Below are 18,982 nucleotides of genomic sequence, written 5' to 3'. Positions count from 1 at the left end.
ATTATTTAAAATTTCTTTTTACTTTAGGGAAGTTGATCTAAAATGAAAGTAATTTCTCTAAAACAAGTTTTCCCAGTAAATTATATCCATCTCCCCAAACACGTTCCCAACTCCCAAAGAAGGTATATTCCCCTTTCTCATCTCTTTGCCTCTGTATGTAAATGCTATTAACAGTTTCCCAGGGATTCTTTAACTGATGTTTAAAGTTAAAAGCAGAGCTATCTGAGATCATAAAAGGACTGGAGAAAATGGTGTTTGCTGTGACTGATTTGGATTCTTCCTTCTCTTGTCTTCAGTCTTGCGTACATGCAGAGGGCATGGGGTAAAGCCATGACTATGTAGGGGGCACATCAGGTTAAGGACTCTTGATTATCCAGACCATTCTGCCATCTGTCCACACACCATAGTATGACCCTGAGGATGAAGGATGAAGTTGACTCTGTGTAGTGAGGAGAAAGGAGTGCTAATTCATTAAGTTATTAGGAAGAGCTTTCATTGGTTGAGTTATGTGATAAAGCTGACTGCTCGGGGCGCCTGGATGGCTTAGTCGGTTAAGCGACTGCCTTCAGCTTAGGTCACGATCCCAGGGTCCTGGGATCAAGCCCCACATCAGGCTCTCCATTCAGCAGCAAGTCTGCTTCTCCTCTGTGATCTCCCTTACTTTCATTCTCTCTCAGGTAAATAAATGAAATCTTTAAAAAAAAAAAGCTGAATCCTCCCAGTAACCCTCAGAGGTAGGTAGTATTATGCCCATTTGACAGATGAGGAAACGTGGCCTTATGTTAAGAATCTTGCCCAAGTTCACACAAACTGTGGGAGCCTGGAGCAAAGCCAAGCTTGTCTGATTTGAAGGCTGTCCTCTTGAACTGTTGTCCTTTGCTGCATGCAATTCATTTGGTGGGGAGGGGTGTTGGTATGTGCTTGTATGTGCATATGTATGCACTATAGAGATGGAGAAAAGCAGGGGTGCCTAGGTGGCTCAGTCGGTTAAGCATCCGACTTTTGGTTTCAGCACGGGGCATGATCTCATGGGTTGTGGGATTGAGTCCCATGTCCGGCTCCCCACTCTGTGAGTCTGCTTGAAGAGTCTCTCCTTTTGACCCTCCCCCTACCTGTGCTCTCGCTCTCTCACTTTCTTTCTCTCTCTCATAAATAAATCTAAAAAAAAAAAGATGGAGGAAAGCATTTTGCTATGAACTCCACTCTCGAATGTAGTAGGACCCTTATGTGTTCTATTCTAAAAGAGGAATAAACAACTAAAAGATGGGAGAAGATTGGGGATCTGACCCGAGTCAGGCATAGATCACCATCTTGGTGCATGAATATGTGGCACGTCGTTTCACCTTTTTTAATTCTTGCTTTGTTCCTGTACATTAAAGGTTCAATTAGCCACATTAATGGAGAGAACTCAGGCGTGAGTAACTGAAGAACCGAGAGTCTGAGGAACAATTCAGTAACAGTTTGCCTTGTTTATGTGAATTGTTTGTGCTGGATTTATTCCCCTAATCTGTTTGCTTAGTCATGCCAGAATAGTAATAAATGGGCCTGTCCCAAGAGCCAAGATCTAAGTGGATTATCCACAGGGGAATACAGACAGTTAATTCGTAAGGAAAGGTTTTTGATTTCATTTAAAAGCATAGCTTCAGACTGCTCTGACACTTTTTCTTTTTTTCTCCTGAATTCATTTAGAACTTATGCTGTCAGGAGGATAAGAGATGCCTTCAGAGAAAATAAGAATGTAAAGGATCCTGTAGAAATTCAAGCCCTAGTGAATAAAGCCAAAAGAGACCTTGGAATAATTCGTCGACAGGTAAGATGGTTCGATGATGTACTGTCTTTCATTAAGAGCTGTAAACTTTGACATATCCCCCTTAATTGGCCATCACTGCTTTTGGTATTTATGATTTATACCATGGGGTCATGAAACTGTTCCTCTTACTCATATAGACACAGAAAGATGACCTATCATATTACTGAACTCAAGGAGAACATAAAGGAAAATATCAGCTTTCCAGAATCTCAGGAATGCATCCTTCCTGGGGGCTGCATTCTCATCGTTCAGTAAAGGCTGACCTTTAAATATGACACTTTTTAAAAAATACCCCTTTGTGTGATATATTTACACATTTATCCACTGACATATGTCAGAGAACATAAATATGTTCTACTTTTCCTAGTATTTTTAAAATCGTAATTCAAGGTGGTGTTGCCCTTTCCTTGGAGACACCATTGTTGGTGAGGAACCTGAATTTTGTTGCTACTTGGAAGATGTATCTGCAGGTAGAAATGGGGTAGAGCACAGCTGTTTAGCTACTGACCCCGTAACAGACCCTGGAAGGTGTTTTTGTCTCGTCTTGTAGAAGTGTCAGGGATCACCTTGATTTCTCTTTGCTTTGCTCTTCCTCCGGAAGTGGACCAGAACATCTGCAGCAGCATGGTCTCCTGGGTAGTGTGATATGTCCCTCTTTCTGCAAAATTAATTAGGGAGTCAGAGGCTGAGTAGTCTGCTTTTAGTTGGTTTTCTCGTCCTCTAAAAAAAATCATCCTTTTCACTATTTTTCTTTGATTTAGCAACAGTCATACCATAAGCTCTATTTCTGTTTCTTATCTCTCTTACTTGCCGTAAAGTTGTTTATAAAGTATGGAAGGGAAATCCCTTACCATTTCCCTCAGGTCTGCCTCGAGTTTTGGAAAGGGCTTGTTTAGGATCATCAGGAGATACCAGCTCGGCTGACAGCAAATCATGTCATACTATGTGACATATATATGTGTAGATGTACATACATATACATCCCTAACCCTTCCTCATGCTTAACTCTAGGTTATTCCAAAAAAGAAGCAATATTAACTACCGTAGTTTTCTCTTTATGTCAAATTCAAAAGTCTTGCAAGATAATGAAACAATCCCTTCTAAAATGACTTTTCAGATTCTGATAACCGTCCTTGAGTTCTCCAGTTTTCTAGCCACAGAATAACTGCCACATTCAGACAAACCTAGGAAAGATGGAAGGCCATGGAAAGATAATAGGATAGTCAGAAAAAGAAACTGATCAGCGTATTTGCATATACTTTGATACTGGCAGGTAAATGAGTTTTCATTTTGAAAACTGCAGGATGATGGCATTTTGCAGACATCACTGGTTGAATTTTATGGGATGCTTTAGCACTGGAACTTGGAAAAAACAAGCAGCCTGAATCCTCATTTCACATAAACTTAGATTCAATTCTTTGGCACTTTCTGATGTAGACACTGGCAAGCATCTCCCAAACAGACTGGCGTTATCCTTTAGCCAGAGTTGCAGAGTAGAAACAGCTTAGAAAAGGAGCCTGTAAATACTTTGTATCGCCATTTCTTCTGTTATGTAATTATCTGTGTCCCCTCCTGGTTTGAAATGCTAAAACCGCCCTCTCAAGAACACAAAGATTCTCAACTGTCAGACATCCCCAGTGAACCCACATTTAAAACCAGCTCAAAATGCTGCAACCTCTGGACCTGTGGGAGCCAGGGTGTCCTCCTCAGGACAGCCTGGCAAGGGCACCTTCCTTGCCAGTTGGGGACAGGTTGCCTACTTTCGGGCCCAGGGCGCTTTGCCAGGAGAGCAGCAGATGATTATTTGGACCCTGAAAACTCTGCTCAGAAAGGTTTTGACAAGTGAAAGCATTCCTATTCCATTAGAGAACTTGTTAGCCAATTACAGGTAAATTGCAGGTCAAGAACCGGTCAAGCTTGACCCCGGAAGCTCTCATAGCCACCGCCTTCTTTTTTGTGTGTGTGTGTGGTACTTACTTTTATTATTATTATTATTATTATTATTATATTATTTAAAGATTTTATTTATTTATTTGATAGAGACAGAGAAACATCAGGAGAGGGAAAATAAGCAGGGGGAGTGGGAGAGGGAGAAGCAGGCTTCCGCTGAGCAGGGAAATCGATGCGGGGCTCAATCCCAGGACCCTGGGATCATGACCTGAACTGAAGGCAGATGCTTAACAACTAGCCACCCAGGCGCCCCCCTCATAGCCTTCTGACGTGCCTCCCTGATTTCCCATGCCTGCATGATCTATTCTCCACATACTGCCCGAGTGTTCTTTTTTTAAAAGGGAAATTAGAGCAGATTATACCCCTGCTCAGAATCCTCCAGAGCCTTCATAGCATGATGGCAATAAAATCTGAAATCCTTAAGAAGCTCTCAAAGACTCTCCATTGCTCATCTCCCTCACACTTTGGGATGCCTTCCTGATGTCCCTGAAACACCCCCAGCTTGTTCCCATTGTGGAGGCTTGGTCCCCTCTACTTGGAGTACTCTCTCCCAAGACCTTCTGTTGCTTGATTTCCTGTTTCCCTCAGACTTTTATTCTGATTTCACCTTCTCGCAGAGGGCTGTCCTGACCACGCTGTCTAAAAATTGCCTTCCTTTTGTCACTCTGTCCCACAGCCTGCTTTGATTTTCTTTACAGCATTTATCAGTCCTGAAAATAACATCACTTACTGCCTTGTCTGTTTTCTCTTCCTCCGTGAGGATAGGGATCTCCCCTGTCATGGTCACCAGTACCTGACTGGCCAGAGCATGGGCTCTGGGGCCAGCCTGCCTGTGTTCACATCCTGACTCGGGCTTCTGACTTGGAACTAGAGGCAGATATTTAACCTCTCGGTGCCTGATATAAAATGCAGATGAGACTAGGCCCAACCTCATGGGATATGATGAGCAGCAAGTAAATTAACACATGTAAAGCCCTAGAAGGATGCTGGCACATACTAAATACTTGCTGTTACTGTCATCAGGAGTATCTAGAGATGCCCCCGCTGTGGTGGACTCTCCATAATCCTCTGTGGGCCAAAGGAGTGTGTGAAGATATATTTGGCCCCTGAGATCATACATCTCAGGCAGGGGGTCTGAGCCACCAACTCATGGTATCTTGCTGGCTGCCCATTGTTATGCCCCAATAATGGGTCCATGATTAAAGGAGCGAGACTGATATAAAGCGAAGGTCAAGCAAAGCTTTATTTCGCACCAAGCATCAAGAATCAGACCGAACGTTCGGGGACGCACCTATTACAAGAGAGGGCGACCCTTCTCTGCTTCACAGACTAGCTTTTAAGGGCAAAGGCCATGTGGTCGGGCCTGGCCACACACAGGTGACCAATGAGATTGTAACACACACAGGAAACTCCACAGTGATGCTAGGTGACGAACTGAATTACAATTTACCCTAGTAGACATTTGAACCAGCCTATTACACCTTGATTAGGATTGGGGCCAAAAAGGCTCCCAAAGGCGGGGTAGAGCCCTACTCCTTGGTAGCTAGGGAGACAGTATGCAACCCTCCCCACTGATCTGATGTCTCCATCTGGCCTGACCCACCCTTGTATCTGGGCTTTGTTACCTGGAGCTGGTTTCTGGTACTTGTTTTTAAGTAAATCCCCTGGGGGAAGGGGAGCAGGGACAGTTTAACTTTAATGAAAGCCTCTTGTTAAATAGGTCCTTACACCCAGATCCTCTCCTCAAAGAGAATGAATCATGAGGGGAAAGTGGAAACCTGAGGGGACCCTTAGCCTCTAATCTAATGAGACGTAACCGGCATGAGCTGTAATACCCTTCCTATCAGATCCCTCTTTCTCTTGGATACTTGGACGCAAAGACCATCCACTCAGATGCACATCAATCTCAGCATCACTCTTCTGTGGATGACAAAGCCCCTAGACATCTTTGCAGCTGTTGGATATGCACATCAGTAAAGGCAGTGCTCAAAGTGGAACCCTCCACCCGACTTGTCCTCTTCCGACACTGTTTACCTCTTCCCCGCTGTCTAGGCTATCTTGAAAGTGGATCTGGTTTTCTATGGACATGTCTTCAGTCCCTTCCATCAGCTGTGCTGCTAATAATACAACTGCACACAGTTAAGAATGTGCGTTTTTTAAAGAAGTCTCTGAGCAAAGATTTTCTTCTGGTTTTTTGAGGTAGAGAAACCAAGGTGTAAGCTGGATCCTTGTCCATGGCCACATAGCCAGACCAGAGCTTAGAGCAAACTCAGAAGTTCAAGGACATGCACTCCTGAGTCAGTAGAAATGGAAGGATAAAGATATTCTTTTTTTTTTTTTAAAGATTTTATTTATTTATTTGGCAGAGAGAGATTACAAGTAGGCAGAGAGGCAGGCAGAGAGAGAGAGGAGGAAGCAGGCTCCCTGCTGAGCAGAGCCCGATGTGGGACTCGATCCCAGGACCCCGAGATCATGACCTGGGCCGAAGGCAGTGGCTTAACCCACTGAGCCACCCAGACGCCCCAGGATAAAGATATTCTTAAGTCATTCCCCAGTTTTGTACCCAAGATAGGTCAGGACCACATCAACCCAGCGCAGCCTCTCCTCAGAGGCCCTTCTTCCTTTGTGTCCTCACTACTGCACTGAGAGATTTCAGCTTCATTGTGGCAACCCAGGGTTGCCAGGGTTCAGCCAGAACCCAGGGTTCTGCTTAGTTCACACCCTCCTAAGGATTACTCTGATTTCAAGAAGCATCATGGCAGATCATTTTTACTCCATTATGAGCAAGTCAGACTCCTTTTGCTCACTCTCTATCATTATGGCCCACTCAGTAGAAGCCTGGCATACACTTGTTCATTCTTTGACATTCTTAGACCAACTCTTCCCTGAAAATTATAATCCACTCTGTCAGTCTCTAACTTCTTCCCAGGAACAAACATCCTCTCATATCCTGTAACCAGCAGAGGCATCATTCTCCCTTTCTTTAAATTCCTATTATGTCCGTATAAAATGGTTCTGTAAAGATAGTTTGACCCTGGCCGCCTGGGTGGCTCAGTGGGTTAAGCTTCTGCTTTCAGCTCAGTCATGATCCCAGGGTCCTGGGATCGAGCCCTGCACTGGGCTCCCTGGTCAGCGGGGAATCTGCTTCTCCCTCTTTCTCTGCCTCTCCACCGGCTTGTGCTGTCTCTGTCTCTCAAATAAATAAATAAAATCTTTTTTAAAAAAAAGTTGGAGAGGCCTTTTGTGTATGTGCCAGATGGTGCCAGAAAGGGTGCACAGAAGTTGGGTTGTGTATAGGGTTGGGCTAACAGCTCTCACACAATCTGGGCAGCAAAGAAGTACCTAAGTACTTTCTGCCTCAGACAGTAAACAAGGCCCCTTGGGTCTTTCATATCAGAAAGAAAAGCAAGAAGGTCAAGCATGCTTTCGTCTTGGTTCTTCCTTCCATTTTGCTGCTCTAAAGGTATTCCTTTTGATTTCTATTTATAAGGCATGAATTAGAATAGCTCTCAGTGATCACCCCTCATTAGAGTTTGTGATGCCACTGTGGATTTTAAACAACCAGAGCCTGCCTTATTTGGTGTCACTACTTCTATGTTCTGTACTCATGCAACTCAAGGTAACCTCTAAAGACCATTGCCATCACCCACGGGCCTTCTCTCCCTGTGTAGGTCACAGAGATTTTGTGTTCTTCAAAGCAGAAGTATTTTCCAAGCATTTTGATGTAGAGTGGTCACCTTTGTTAGCTGCCTAGCTAACCAGCCACATGTCTGTGAGAAAAGATAAAGAAGAAGCAGTGGAGGGTGGGAAGCGCCAGCTACAGTGGGCGTGCCTTGCCGGACCCGTCTTTCTGTACTTTGACAGAATTTCCCTGAGTATGACAATTAAGATTGTGACTTTAGGAATTCTCAGCTACAGCCGAAATGTGTAGCACCTTTATCTAGAAACCCGGTGAAAACATGTATCTCTGCAGAGTTTGGGTTTATTTCCAGCGGTGTGATGCTCTCTGTGTTCATCAGAGTGTGTCCAGTGAAGGCCGTGCTGCCATCCTGGGTTCTCAGGAAGAAGCACTCCGGGTAACAGAAGGGGTGTGTGTGTGTGTGTGTGTGTGTGTGTGTGTACACACAAGTGCATGCGTGTGTGTTATAGACCCTTTCCTTACACAGTTAACCGAGTAAAACCAGTATCTCTAGGAGAGGAACAACTATTCCCTGTTGAAAGGTTCCCAACGGGGGTGCCTGGGTGGCTCAGTGGGTTAAAGCCTCTGCTTTTGGCTCCAGTCATGATCCCATGACTTGATCCTGGGATCAAGCCCCATATCGGGCTCTCTGCTCAGTGGGGAGCCTGCTTCCTTCTCTTTCTTTCTGTCTGCCTCTCTGCCTACTTGTGATCTCTGTCTGTAAAATAAATAAAATCTTTTTTAAAAATTAATTAATTAATTTAAAAAAAAAAAAAAAGAAAGGTTCCCAACCACCAGCTTAAGTAGGCTAGCAGATTTAGCACTAAACTTCTACCCAAATACTGTTTGTTCCCCCCTCCCCCAAGGACGGGTTGTACATGTACTAAAGGAAGGAAGGCATCCCACAAAAGGAGGTTCATGTGCAACTTTAGTATTTGGGTGACGATACCTGATGCTGTAGTATGGGATTGTACATGCTGGGTAACAGCAAGGTTTTGGAGCTTTTCAGTGATAACAGTTTTATACCACACAGGTTGTTCTTAAAGCCAGTGCAGAGTGTTTTGGGTGTGTTTTGTCTTGTTGTTTTGTTCTGTTTTGGTTTTTTGGCTGGGGTGTGGAGGGAGATAGGGGTTTTCTGTTTTGTTTTGTTTTGTTCTTAGCAAACAACTTCTTCGCATATATTTTCCCCAGATCACATTAAACAAAAGTTGCTGTCATTTTATAATCAATGATTACCTCTTTCTTTAATTAGAAAAAAGTTTTACCTGAATATTTATGTAACTTTATTGCTGTTTATTATAACAAAAAAGTTTCAAACTGATTTGTAGACTCCGTTCAGTAACATAGGAGATTGAAATCCATCTCTCAAGAAGATACAGTTATGGCCGAATGTATTTGGTGTTCAGAGTACAGCACGAATAGGAAAATTCCTTGCATGCCATTTGGTTCTTGGTGCAGTCATCTGTATTCATCTCCTATAAAGCAAAAGAATCCATTTGGTGTTTCAGTAAATATCAAAGTAGTTGTTTAAAAAAAAAAAATTCTTCCACAGAGAGAGACCCAAGAAAGAGCAGCTTCAATGAATGAGTCCTAGGGTCAGGTGAGTCCTCCTTTCATCCGATGAGGGTTGACGTCGGGACTGATGCTTCCACTGCTAGTGATGACCCCTGTGTCACCCTGTCGCCCGATGAACTCACGTGGAGACCACTTTTGGGGCTGGTGGTGGTGACAGACATATTCTTGCTGTTAGGGGTGAGGTGAGACTACCCAAAACCATAAGAGGACAGTACTAGGCATCAAGTGGGATAAGAGGAGGAAAATCCAAACCTGGCAGAGCTGAGGACGAGCTTTATGTTGGCCTGTGGTGGGATGGTACTGAACGGTCTGTTAGCGAAGGTGAAGAGCAGCGGGGTCGATCGCAGTCACGCTGGGCATCCATCCAAAAGATAGGGTCTTCCTCATCCTGGGAAGAGTGGTCTGGTGTTAGGTCAGTAACATCCACTTCTTTCTTGCGTCATTGGCTACAGTCACTGAAGAAGGCTCATGAAGACAAACAAACATTGAAATGTTTGTTTTTGTACGTGATTGCTGGGTACTTTCATAGCTTCTTTCTTCTGTCTCATTGGACACCAAGAACCATCTTCTTAGAATGTGACCTCATACACATCAGAAGAGGCATTGAGAATTTCCATAAAAAGCCCATCTAAGATTAGACTCTTCATGGGCAGCTTTTTTTGTCACAGGACACATCTAAGCGGGTTTCTCATTCATTGCAGATAAAGGGCAGCATCAAAACACTATAGATATGTGTAAGTCTCTGCATGGTGTGGGATTGCCGGCCTCATTTTCCTTAAAAGGCACCTCAAGGATACCTGAAGGAACTTTACTCTCAGAAGCTGCAGTAAGTTTTCCTTTAATTAGTTTTCTAGAATGATCAAGGTTTCCAATACCCTTCATTTCTAGTCTCTATAATGACATGGCTGATGTGAGTTTTCACACAAGATATACAGAACTGGAGTAATTCTTTCCAATTTCTATTGCCAAAGAAATGGAAATCTGATTTGGCACAGCTGAAGATAACCCAACCAAAGATGTATTTATATTCAATTCCATTTTTAGGTGGTGATGCATAGCCAGGCAAAGGAAACAGCTTCCCATTTGCTTTTATACAAAGACGGTTGGGATAGTTTTGTTCTTGAGAGCAACTTGACTCTGCCAGACAAAGAGCCAGCTGAACTTGGACTATATAATCCTTCCTAGCACCTGGCAGGAAAAAAAAAAAAAAAAATACCTGGATATATTTCTCTAACTTGGTAAGGTGTCAGAACAAAAATAAAAACTTCTCTAGGGGCGCCCGGGTGGCTCAGTCAGTTAAGTGGCTGCCTTCAGCTCAGGTCATGATCCCAGGATCCTGGGATCGAGCCCCACATTGGGCTCCTTGCTCAGCACAGAGTCTGGTTCTCCCTCTCCCTCTGCCTGCCGTTCTGCCTACTTGTGCTCTCTCTCTCTCTCTCTCTTTCTCTCTCTGTCAAATAAATAAATAAAATCTTTAAAAATAAATAAATGAAAACTTCTCTTGAAATTGTTGGCTCCTGCTTTCAGCTAAAATCGTGGGCTTGATGAGAACATCAGGAACATCAAAAAGGGGCGAGTTTTTAAACTGCCCATCAGGATGGACAAGAGAAATTAGGGAAGATGAGTGCTGCACCTCAAATATAAGTATCAAGCCATTCAGAGAAGACTCCATGCAGCTGTTAAAAATAGTAGAAGGGATGCCGAGGTGACTCAGTCGGTTGGGCGTCTGCCTTTGGCTCAGCTCATGATCCCAGAGTCCCGAGATCGAGTGCCACGTGGAGTTCCTTGCTCAGTGGGGAGCCTGCCTCTCCCCCTGCTTGTGCGCTCTCTCTCACTCTCTTGCTCTCTTATAAATAAATAAAGTCTTAAAAAAAAAAATACTAGGAAAGGGGTTGATGTTCCAGGAAGCCTTCCTTTTAGTTAACCTGACTGTGTGTATGTGTGAACATTTTCAGTGTTTCTTGGCTTACACTGAATTACTTTATTTGTAGGTCACTAAAAGCAAAGTAATTGCCCAGTTTATTGGCATTTTGGATGGTGATAGATGAGAGTCTCTGAAACTCTTTTTTTTTTTTAACTTTTGTTTGCTATTTTATGGTTTAGTCTTTCAATGGCCAATCAAGAGAAATGACCACCAATAACTTTTTTAGAGTGCTGGTTGTGAAATGAGAAGCTCGTGAACAATGTCTGTCTTCTCTCACTGTCTGTCAGTCACTGCAACATCCATTCCAGTGCCCTCAATAGTGGGTAAAACTTGAATTAAAGGGCACCTGGGTGGCTCAATTAGTTAAGCAACTGCCGGCAGCTCAGGTCGTGATCCTGGAGTCCTGGGATTGAGTCCCACATCGGGCTCCCTGCTCAGCAGGGAGTCTGCTTCTCCCTCTGACCCTCCCCCTTCTCATGCGCTCTCTCTCTCTCAAATAAATAAATAAAATCTTTAAAAAAGTATATTAAATGGGATCTTAATATTTTTTTAAAAACTTGAATTAAAAGTCATATCTTACCCACAGTTCTCATCCTTTAAAGAAGCCTGTGAAAAGGGAGGATGGTTTTAGATCCTTTGGAAGAAAAGCAATAGCACACTGTCTATCTCTCTTTGTGTATACCTTTGGCGTAAGTACCATTTTGATAGTTTAGGGGAATCTCTAAGATTTACATGACAGTTGTTTTGGTGGAATAAAGAAAAGTCAACTCCTACATTAGGGACATTGAAAATATATGAAAAGAGGGCCCCCTGGGTGGCTCAGTTGGTTAAGCATCTGCCTTTGGCTCAGGCCATGATCCCAGGGTTTTGGAATCAAGTCCTAGACCGGGTTCGCTGCTAAGCGGGGAGTCTGCTTCTCCCTCTTCCTCTGCCCCTCCCCCTTGCTTGTGCTCATGCTCTCTCTCTCAAATAAATAAATAAAATATTTAAAAAAGAGAGAAAGTGAGAAAGCAAAATACATGAAAAGAATTATATACACTATTCATAATAGCCAAGGGGTGGAAGCAACACAGAGTCCCACCAGTGGGTCAACAGGTAAACAAAATGCTGTGTATGCTTACAATGGAATATTAGTCAGCTTTAAAAAAAAGAAGCAGTTTCCAACACGTGCTGCAGCATGAATGAACCTCCAGGACATTACACAAACGAAGGAAGTGGGTGACGGAAGTGGGTCACGGAAGGACAGATTGTAGGTGGTGGTTGCCAGGCGCTGGAGGAAGCCGGGTCCTGGAGTTACTGCTAACTGGGTATAGAGTTGCAACTTTGCAGGTTGAAAGAATTCTGAAGATTATTTTCACAACAGTGTGAATGTATTTAGCAGTATTGAACTGTATACTTAAAAATGGTTAAAATGGGGACGCTTGGGTGGCTCAGTTGATTGGACGACTGCCTTCGGCTCGGGGCGTGGTCCTGGAGTCCCGGGATCGAGTCCCGCATCGGGCTCCCAGCTCCATGGGAAGTCTGCTTCGCTCTCTGACCTTCTCCTCGCTCATGCTCTCTCTCACTGTCTCTCTCTCTCAAATAAGTAAATAAAAAATCTTTAAAAAAAAAAAAAAAGGTTAATTTTAAGGGACTTTTCTCCACAATAAAAAATATCTGCCCTCCCCCACAAAAAAAAAAAAAGAATTATAGCTGGTCATCAATTTTTTCCTTAATCGGGAAAAATAAAGTGCTTTAGACATTGGTATTTAAACGTGGGGAACTTAAGTCATTTGAAGCTTGAACAAGTGGATTTGTATCTGTGAGCCTTCAGTTTCCTATCTGTAAAATCAAAGGATTATATGATGATTTCTAAGGCTTCTTCCAGTTCTAAAATCCGATGGTTTAACATTTCACATAAATATCTGCCCCCTTCTTTTTTTGCAGAAACCTACCTAATACTTTTTTTTTTTTTAATAAACTACTCTATGCTCAGCTTTCCTTGACCAATTTTTACTAAGATCTTAACTCAACAGAGTTTGGGCTATAGATAAGTAAAGTTATAAGCCAGCTATGTATTTATACCATCATTAATTTCAGGACTTTCTCTTGGTCAAACCTTTCTGCTACAAGTAAAGTCAGAAAATTGAATTATTTTATTTATGTTCTAGAACCTCTGCTATTAGCCTTGCTTTCTGATAGAAGATGTGTTACTAGTACTACAGCACATCTCTGAGCACAACATTTTCTTTCAAAGAAAATTAAGTAGCAATTCAAGAGCAATAATACGTTAACTTGATAGGCAAGAAAAAGATTAAGGTGGTCTCCTCGAGCCCCACCTTCATGTTAATGCTAGTTTCTTCTTGATTTGACTTCTCCCTGCTCCCTGACTGGCTTCTCAGCTGCATGAAACATGATCTGTTAGATAAATCGAATGACACTATATATTCTGTAATTCCATGCCCACAGTTTCTTTACTTGGGTATTTATCAAGCACCTAGTCTATGCAATCTAATTATGAGTTGACTTTATAAGCCCTTTGGAAGCAGAGTTGGGATTGGAATCTTGAAGTCTATGAGGACCTTGTAGATGGTCTTTCTCATTTTGACTCTCAGGAGACAAACCTTTCGTCTTCATTCTAGATCACACCTATTTGTTCATTTAATAGAATAGAAATATATGGACTCTAAAAGGGTACCCCAGCAATACTTTCCCCCCTGCCTATATAGATCAACTAAGATTAGATCAAAAGATCAATCTTCATATTTAAAAACTAATAAAGCAGTCAGAAGCAAAGGAGATTTAAGCATTCTGTCTTGGACTTCAATAAAAATCCTCGGGAAATCAACATGAATTTATATACAGTGATCAGAATTGCCCCCTGAGTGAACCCTGCATCTTTTAGATATCTGAATTCTTTCAGTATGAATGAAAGATTCCCCAAACTCCTGTCAAATGAGAAGGGTTGATTACTTTTATAGCTTGGCCAATGTATGACATTCATTTTTTTTTCCATCTGTTCAATATATAGTTTTTCTGCAGCTATAAAAAAAAAAAAAAAACTTCATAGAAGAATTTGAGCTAATTTCCTCCCTCCCTGCATTTTCTAGAAATTCCAGTAAATCCTCGAGTCTGGGGCAATACTGATGGCATTCCTATAGAAGAAATGCCTGTCAGCAATTGTGCCTCAGATTTGCTTGACCCCTCCAAGATCGACGTGTACAAAACAAGATTCCATTTTCTTTCTGCATTTTTAATATACAGTAATAGTTCTTTTTCATACTTGTGTGTTCAGGAGAGCTCATGAGGAAGGCAGCAGTAATGCTATTTATAGAAAGTTTTGCTTGGGTTTTCATTTGGGAACTCTTATTATCCTTTTCCCATGTAGCCTACTGAGCTTTTCACTCTTGAATTCCTCAAAGAACCATTTTTGTTGCTGAAGCATCCAAAATAGATGTAGATACCATGAGCTCTGGAGCAGAAAGTACACTGATCCATAGGAAGAGTGGAAGTTGTAATCTCAGCTCTGGTAGGACCATACTGTGTGATCTTGGGGTCCTTGTTTATTCGCCTCATCGACTGCATGTCTAAAGAGATGGTTTTACCGATAAATATCGATGAAGGTGATGCCGGTCTGTGGTGGTGGTGGTGGTCTTGGTGATGATTGTGTGCTTGCTGTCAGTGTTGGCTCATTGGGTCCTCGTCCCGCACTGACACTACAAAGCAGTTTGAACAAGTTGTCTCAGTTTCTAACAGCAGCCTTGTGAGAAAATGCTGGTTTCCTCATGCGTTAGATGAGGAAATTGAGACTTTGAGTGTTGGAATAACTCCCCAAGGACACACAATTAGGGGAATGGTGGGCCCACATCTAGTCTCACTTTTCAGCCAGTTCTTAGAAGAGAGATCAAACTGTGGGTGGTCTGATCTTAACAGAGATAAATAAGACACTGGAGTTGGGAGAAGGCGGCAAGAGGTGTAGGCTTCCTTTTCTAATTGCTCATTTAGAATTCATGTTAGAAGGTAACAGCTTACCTTCTGTAGGCTCATGAATAGTTTATCCCTAGGAGCTGATCTCCTTTAGCATCTCTCAAAAAACTCTGTTTCTCTCTCTGTCTTCAAAAGAAGAAAAAAAAAAAATACAGAAACCACAGTCTGAAAAATGTTAAAGTTCAGCCACCTTATTTAAGAAGTGTTTGCTCAGAATTTCCCCATAGATCTGAAGGTTGCAGCTCCAACTGTGCTTTTCCTGACAAGCTATCACTGAAGTGCCCTTCCCTGGAAACCTTTTGATGCCTTGCTGCTTGGCTTGTCCTTTCAAGTAATCAAAGTTAATTTCAGCCATGCTTATGCAGAAGATCTTCTTCTAGGATGACAACGGAACAATGTCACACCTTCTAGGCAGGGCAGTGGAAGGGGTTCGCCCCATTTACGTTTATTTGTGTTTCTCTACCACATCCACTGGGGTGGCAGGGAGCCAGTGATCCCGCACACCCAGGGCATGTGCGAGAAATACCTTCAGTTCCTGAGCACTTGCTATTTGCAGTTGGATTTTTTTCAAACTTGATGTATTTCACCTGTATATATATGAAGGGTAGATTCATTGGTGCTGTTGGACAGAGACCTCCTAATTATACATCTATGAGTCCAAAAACTCTTGTCGTTTTATGCAAAGACATAATAGGAGTCGTGGCCATGAGAAGGGAAGAGGGTCAGAGCCAAATACACCTCACCTGAAATCCTAACACTTATTCAGTAGCCTCTCTGGCCTTGTTCATGTTCTTTAATTTCTCTTAAAATATCAGCATCACACCATTTTTCTACTTAAGGCCAAGGAGTACCACTCTGAAGCTAATGTTAGTTTTGTACCAGCTCTGTTTTTGAAATACCAAAGCCAAATGTTGTGTCAGAAATTTTCTCTCTTCCCCAATCTGGTAATTAAGGCTGTCATGTCATGAAATGGTCCATTATAAATAATCAGAAGGCTCTAAAAATTCTCTGAGATGTGGCACCATGATAATCTTAGTTTTATTCAATTAATGCTTGTGTACAATTAAGTCAGAATTTTAAATCGTTTCCTTTTCTTCAAACATTTCCACTTCTTGCGGCCTAAATTCGTCTCTTCCCACCCATCTCAACTCCAGAATGCAGTGAAAATAGCAGCAACCCAGAGGCCACGTGGAATTCCCCCAAGTCTGTCAGAAATTAGCAGTAGCACCACTCTAAGGCCATGACCTTTTAGGCCTCATCCACGAAAAGTAAGGACTTGGGGGCACTTGTTTCCCAGATCTCCAGGGGCACAGGAATTTGTGTGTGAATTGGCATTATTGAGATCGGACTTGGGGCTTCTTTCAACAGGTCATTCCGTCTCACTGGTAGGTGAGCATGTTCCAGAATTGCCTCCACAGAGATGGACTTGCCTTTGGAGCCCAGTAAAAACCCAGGTGCTGGGGCCCAGGAGCCGGCAGCCCTGGGGTCTGCCCACAGTCACTGCCAGTGGGCAGGCAAGTCCTCTCCTGGCACCTTCCTCCTGGGGCTCGGGTGGGGGCTACTCCATGACACTCTGGGGTCTCCCTCACACCCGACACCTGACTCAGAAAGTAATTGCTAACGTTTGTTAGGTCCCAGAAACATACCTGGGAGTGTTGGATGTTGACCAAGGGTGAATTATGTCACCGACTTCCTCCGTTTACTGAATTGACTTTAAAAAGAAAAGCGAGCTGCCCTGTGCTCACGGACAGCATGTTTTGTTGGGTGTGGGGGAGTAACAGGGTTATGTAATGCTGAGTTATGTAATGTTCGTTCTTGGTCGCCGGCCCCAGCAGCGGGGTCGATTCGAGAAAACCCTTTGGCTATACTTCGTAAAGGCTTTTAATACCAGTGAAGGCAGGACCGTTACCCGAATCATGGTGAGGTCAGGGGTCCTAGAACCATGCACAGAAGCTGCCCTTTCAGACAGCTGACAGATTGTAAACACCTCACTTAACTAAAGTGATTTTTTTCACTGGGCCTCAACAGGCCTCTAAGAAGGAATGGGATGGAGAGGAAGAGACCAGTAAAAAGAGCAAAACCAGATGTTCCTCTTGCTTTGAACTACATTCTGAGCATGGCCACACTTGGTGCTTTGTTGTGTTTTTTTTCATTTATGAAATGAGAAATTTACAGACCCTTATGGGAAATTTACAGACATCCATGTTTTTCATAATACCTAGTAGTTTTCTCACTGAAATGTGTTTTAGAACAGAGTCCATTTTTCCCCATAGGACATGGACTGCTCCTTTCTATACTGGGCAGTTTAGGGACGTTAGGAAGACAACTTGCCCCTGTCTGTCTGTGTGCCAGGCAGAGCCCGTCCCACAGACAGTCCTGCTGGATGTCCTGCCTGCATGCCCCTGCCATTGCGTCACGACTTGGGGGAGCAGCCGAGTCTCTCCTTTGCCAGACGGCAGGCTTCTTGAGGGCTGGGCCTGCTGTGTCCATTGGACACAAGATCTCAGCACAAGACACACCATACACACCCAGTGAACACCTTTCTGTGTTCAGCAGCTCCCCATTTGGAGGCCTTGAAAGCCCTTCCTCCTCTTTCCTTGCCTGCCAAAATCTTGTCCACTGGACCACCAAGCACTGCAGTGGTGTGTTCATAAGGCATGTCTGCCCTTCGCCTCTGACCTTCCAGAACGGCAGGGCTGTTTTCCTTGTTCACCGTGGTACTCCCAGTGCCTTGTAGATATCATGAGCCTTTCATTAAATCCTTCATAGAGTCATGATGGCCTGGTAGGGAGACACAGAAGGCCTCAGGGCAAGAGCAGCAGACTTGGCCTTTCTGACAAGAAGCCTTCCTGGCATCTTCATGACTATGAAAGAAGACGTGTGGAACACTCTTTAACATCAGCAAAGCCACTCCCGTGAATAGAGTTAACCTTCAGTACTCTGCACTCAGCCCTCAAACTAAGTATCCTGCTTTGCCTGAGGTTGTGGCTACTGCTCGTACCAGAAAGGAAGCCAGGAGCTCCTTCTGGAAATTAGTGTATTGGCTCTGCCAAAGGAAGCTGAAAACAAAAGCCAATCTGGTGAGGTGAATTCCAACAGTAGGCGACAAGGCTGTTAAACTCGGTTCCAATTTCCCCACCCTGCTAGGAGGCATGAAGGGCACGGGACCAGGAAATCAGGAGTGGTTTCGAATCCTGGTGGTCACTGCCTACCTTTCCGAACTTACGAAGGTGACTTCCTGTGGAACTCCTTTTCCTGGTCCCACCTTGTTGGGAGGTGAGAAGTGTGTCTGTGAAGCAAGCAGCAGAGCGCCTGGCCCGTGGTGAATGTTTCGATGAATGAAAGATGGTTGCACCCACGTCCGTGCATCAGCTTGCTTCTCTCCATACTTCTTTTAAAATCTCAAGGGCTGAAATGACAGAGCTGTGTCACAGTTTGCTTCCAGATCTCTAAACGTGCAGAAAGGGAGCTGCCGCCAGTCCCTCTTTCAGGCAGCTCTGTTCTCCGCTCTTCTCCGTGGCGACACCAGAGGCTTTGCTAATCTGCAAGCTCTTGGCATATGGTACTTGTTGTAATACAGGTCTGACTCTCCGAAATGCTTTTCAGTGGTTTCAGTGAAGCTGTGAAGACTAGATTCCAAGTGACAGTTTCTGTATGAAATATTTATCACATGTGGATAAAAGCATATCCACCAAATGGAACTGGGAGGGCAAAAGGGAAATGCAGTCCCCATATTCTTACTTTCTTATTTTAGATGCTCCTGTCACATTGCGGACTACAGGGCAATGAAATGAAGAAAAGGCTATAGGAAAATAAAAAGAGTAGGTAGGGCCAGCTGGTATTTGGAAGTGGAAACTGGCGGTGCCTTAATTTGAATAAATAAAGCTGTCCTTAAATTCAGAAGATGGGAAGGCAGAACCAGGAGCCCTTAACGGGCCCAGCAAGCAGAGCACACTATACAGGTAGAAAGATTTGGTTCCACCATTGTCTTTTCATTCACGCTCATACACAGAGAACAGTGCCTGATCAACAAGGCATGTCTTCACAGAGCTTGGGGGAGATTTTCCATAGATGTCTG

General features: G+C 43.5%; 1 protein-coding gene and 1 pseudogene across 1 annotated transcript in view; one reads left to right on the top strand and one right to left on the bottom strand.

Moving 5' to 3' along the window:
* The window catches only part of LYRM4 (LYR motif containing 4), a 167,416-nt gene that overhangs the window by 44,544 nt on the left and 103,890 nt on the right, over positions 1-18,982 (top strand). The window contains exon 2 of the mRNA XM_044258315.1: positions 1,690-1,810. Coding sequence (XP_044114250.1) covers positions 1,690-1,810 — 121 coding nt within the window. The remainder of the gene's footprint in view (positions 1-1,689; positions 1,811-18,982) is intronic.
* Positions 9,707-10,686, bottom strand: LOC122892441 (annotated as a pseudogene).

This window comes from Neovison vison, chromosome 1 (assembly GCF_020171115.1).
Source record: "Neovison vison isolate M4711 chromosome 1, ASM_NN_V1, whole genome shotgun sequence".
Taxonomy (NCBI): Eukaryota; Metazoa; Chordata; class Mammalia; order Carnivora; family Mustelidae; genus Neogale; species Neogale vison.
The sequence above is the reverse complement of the archived record's forward strand: the minus strand, read 5'-3'. Positions and strand labels throughout refer to the sequence as shown.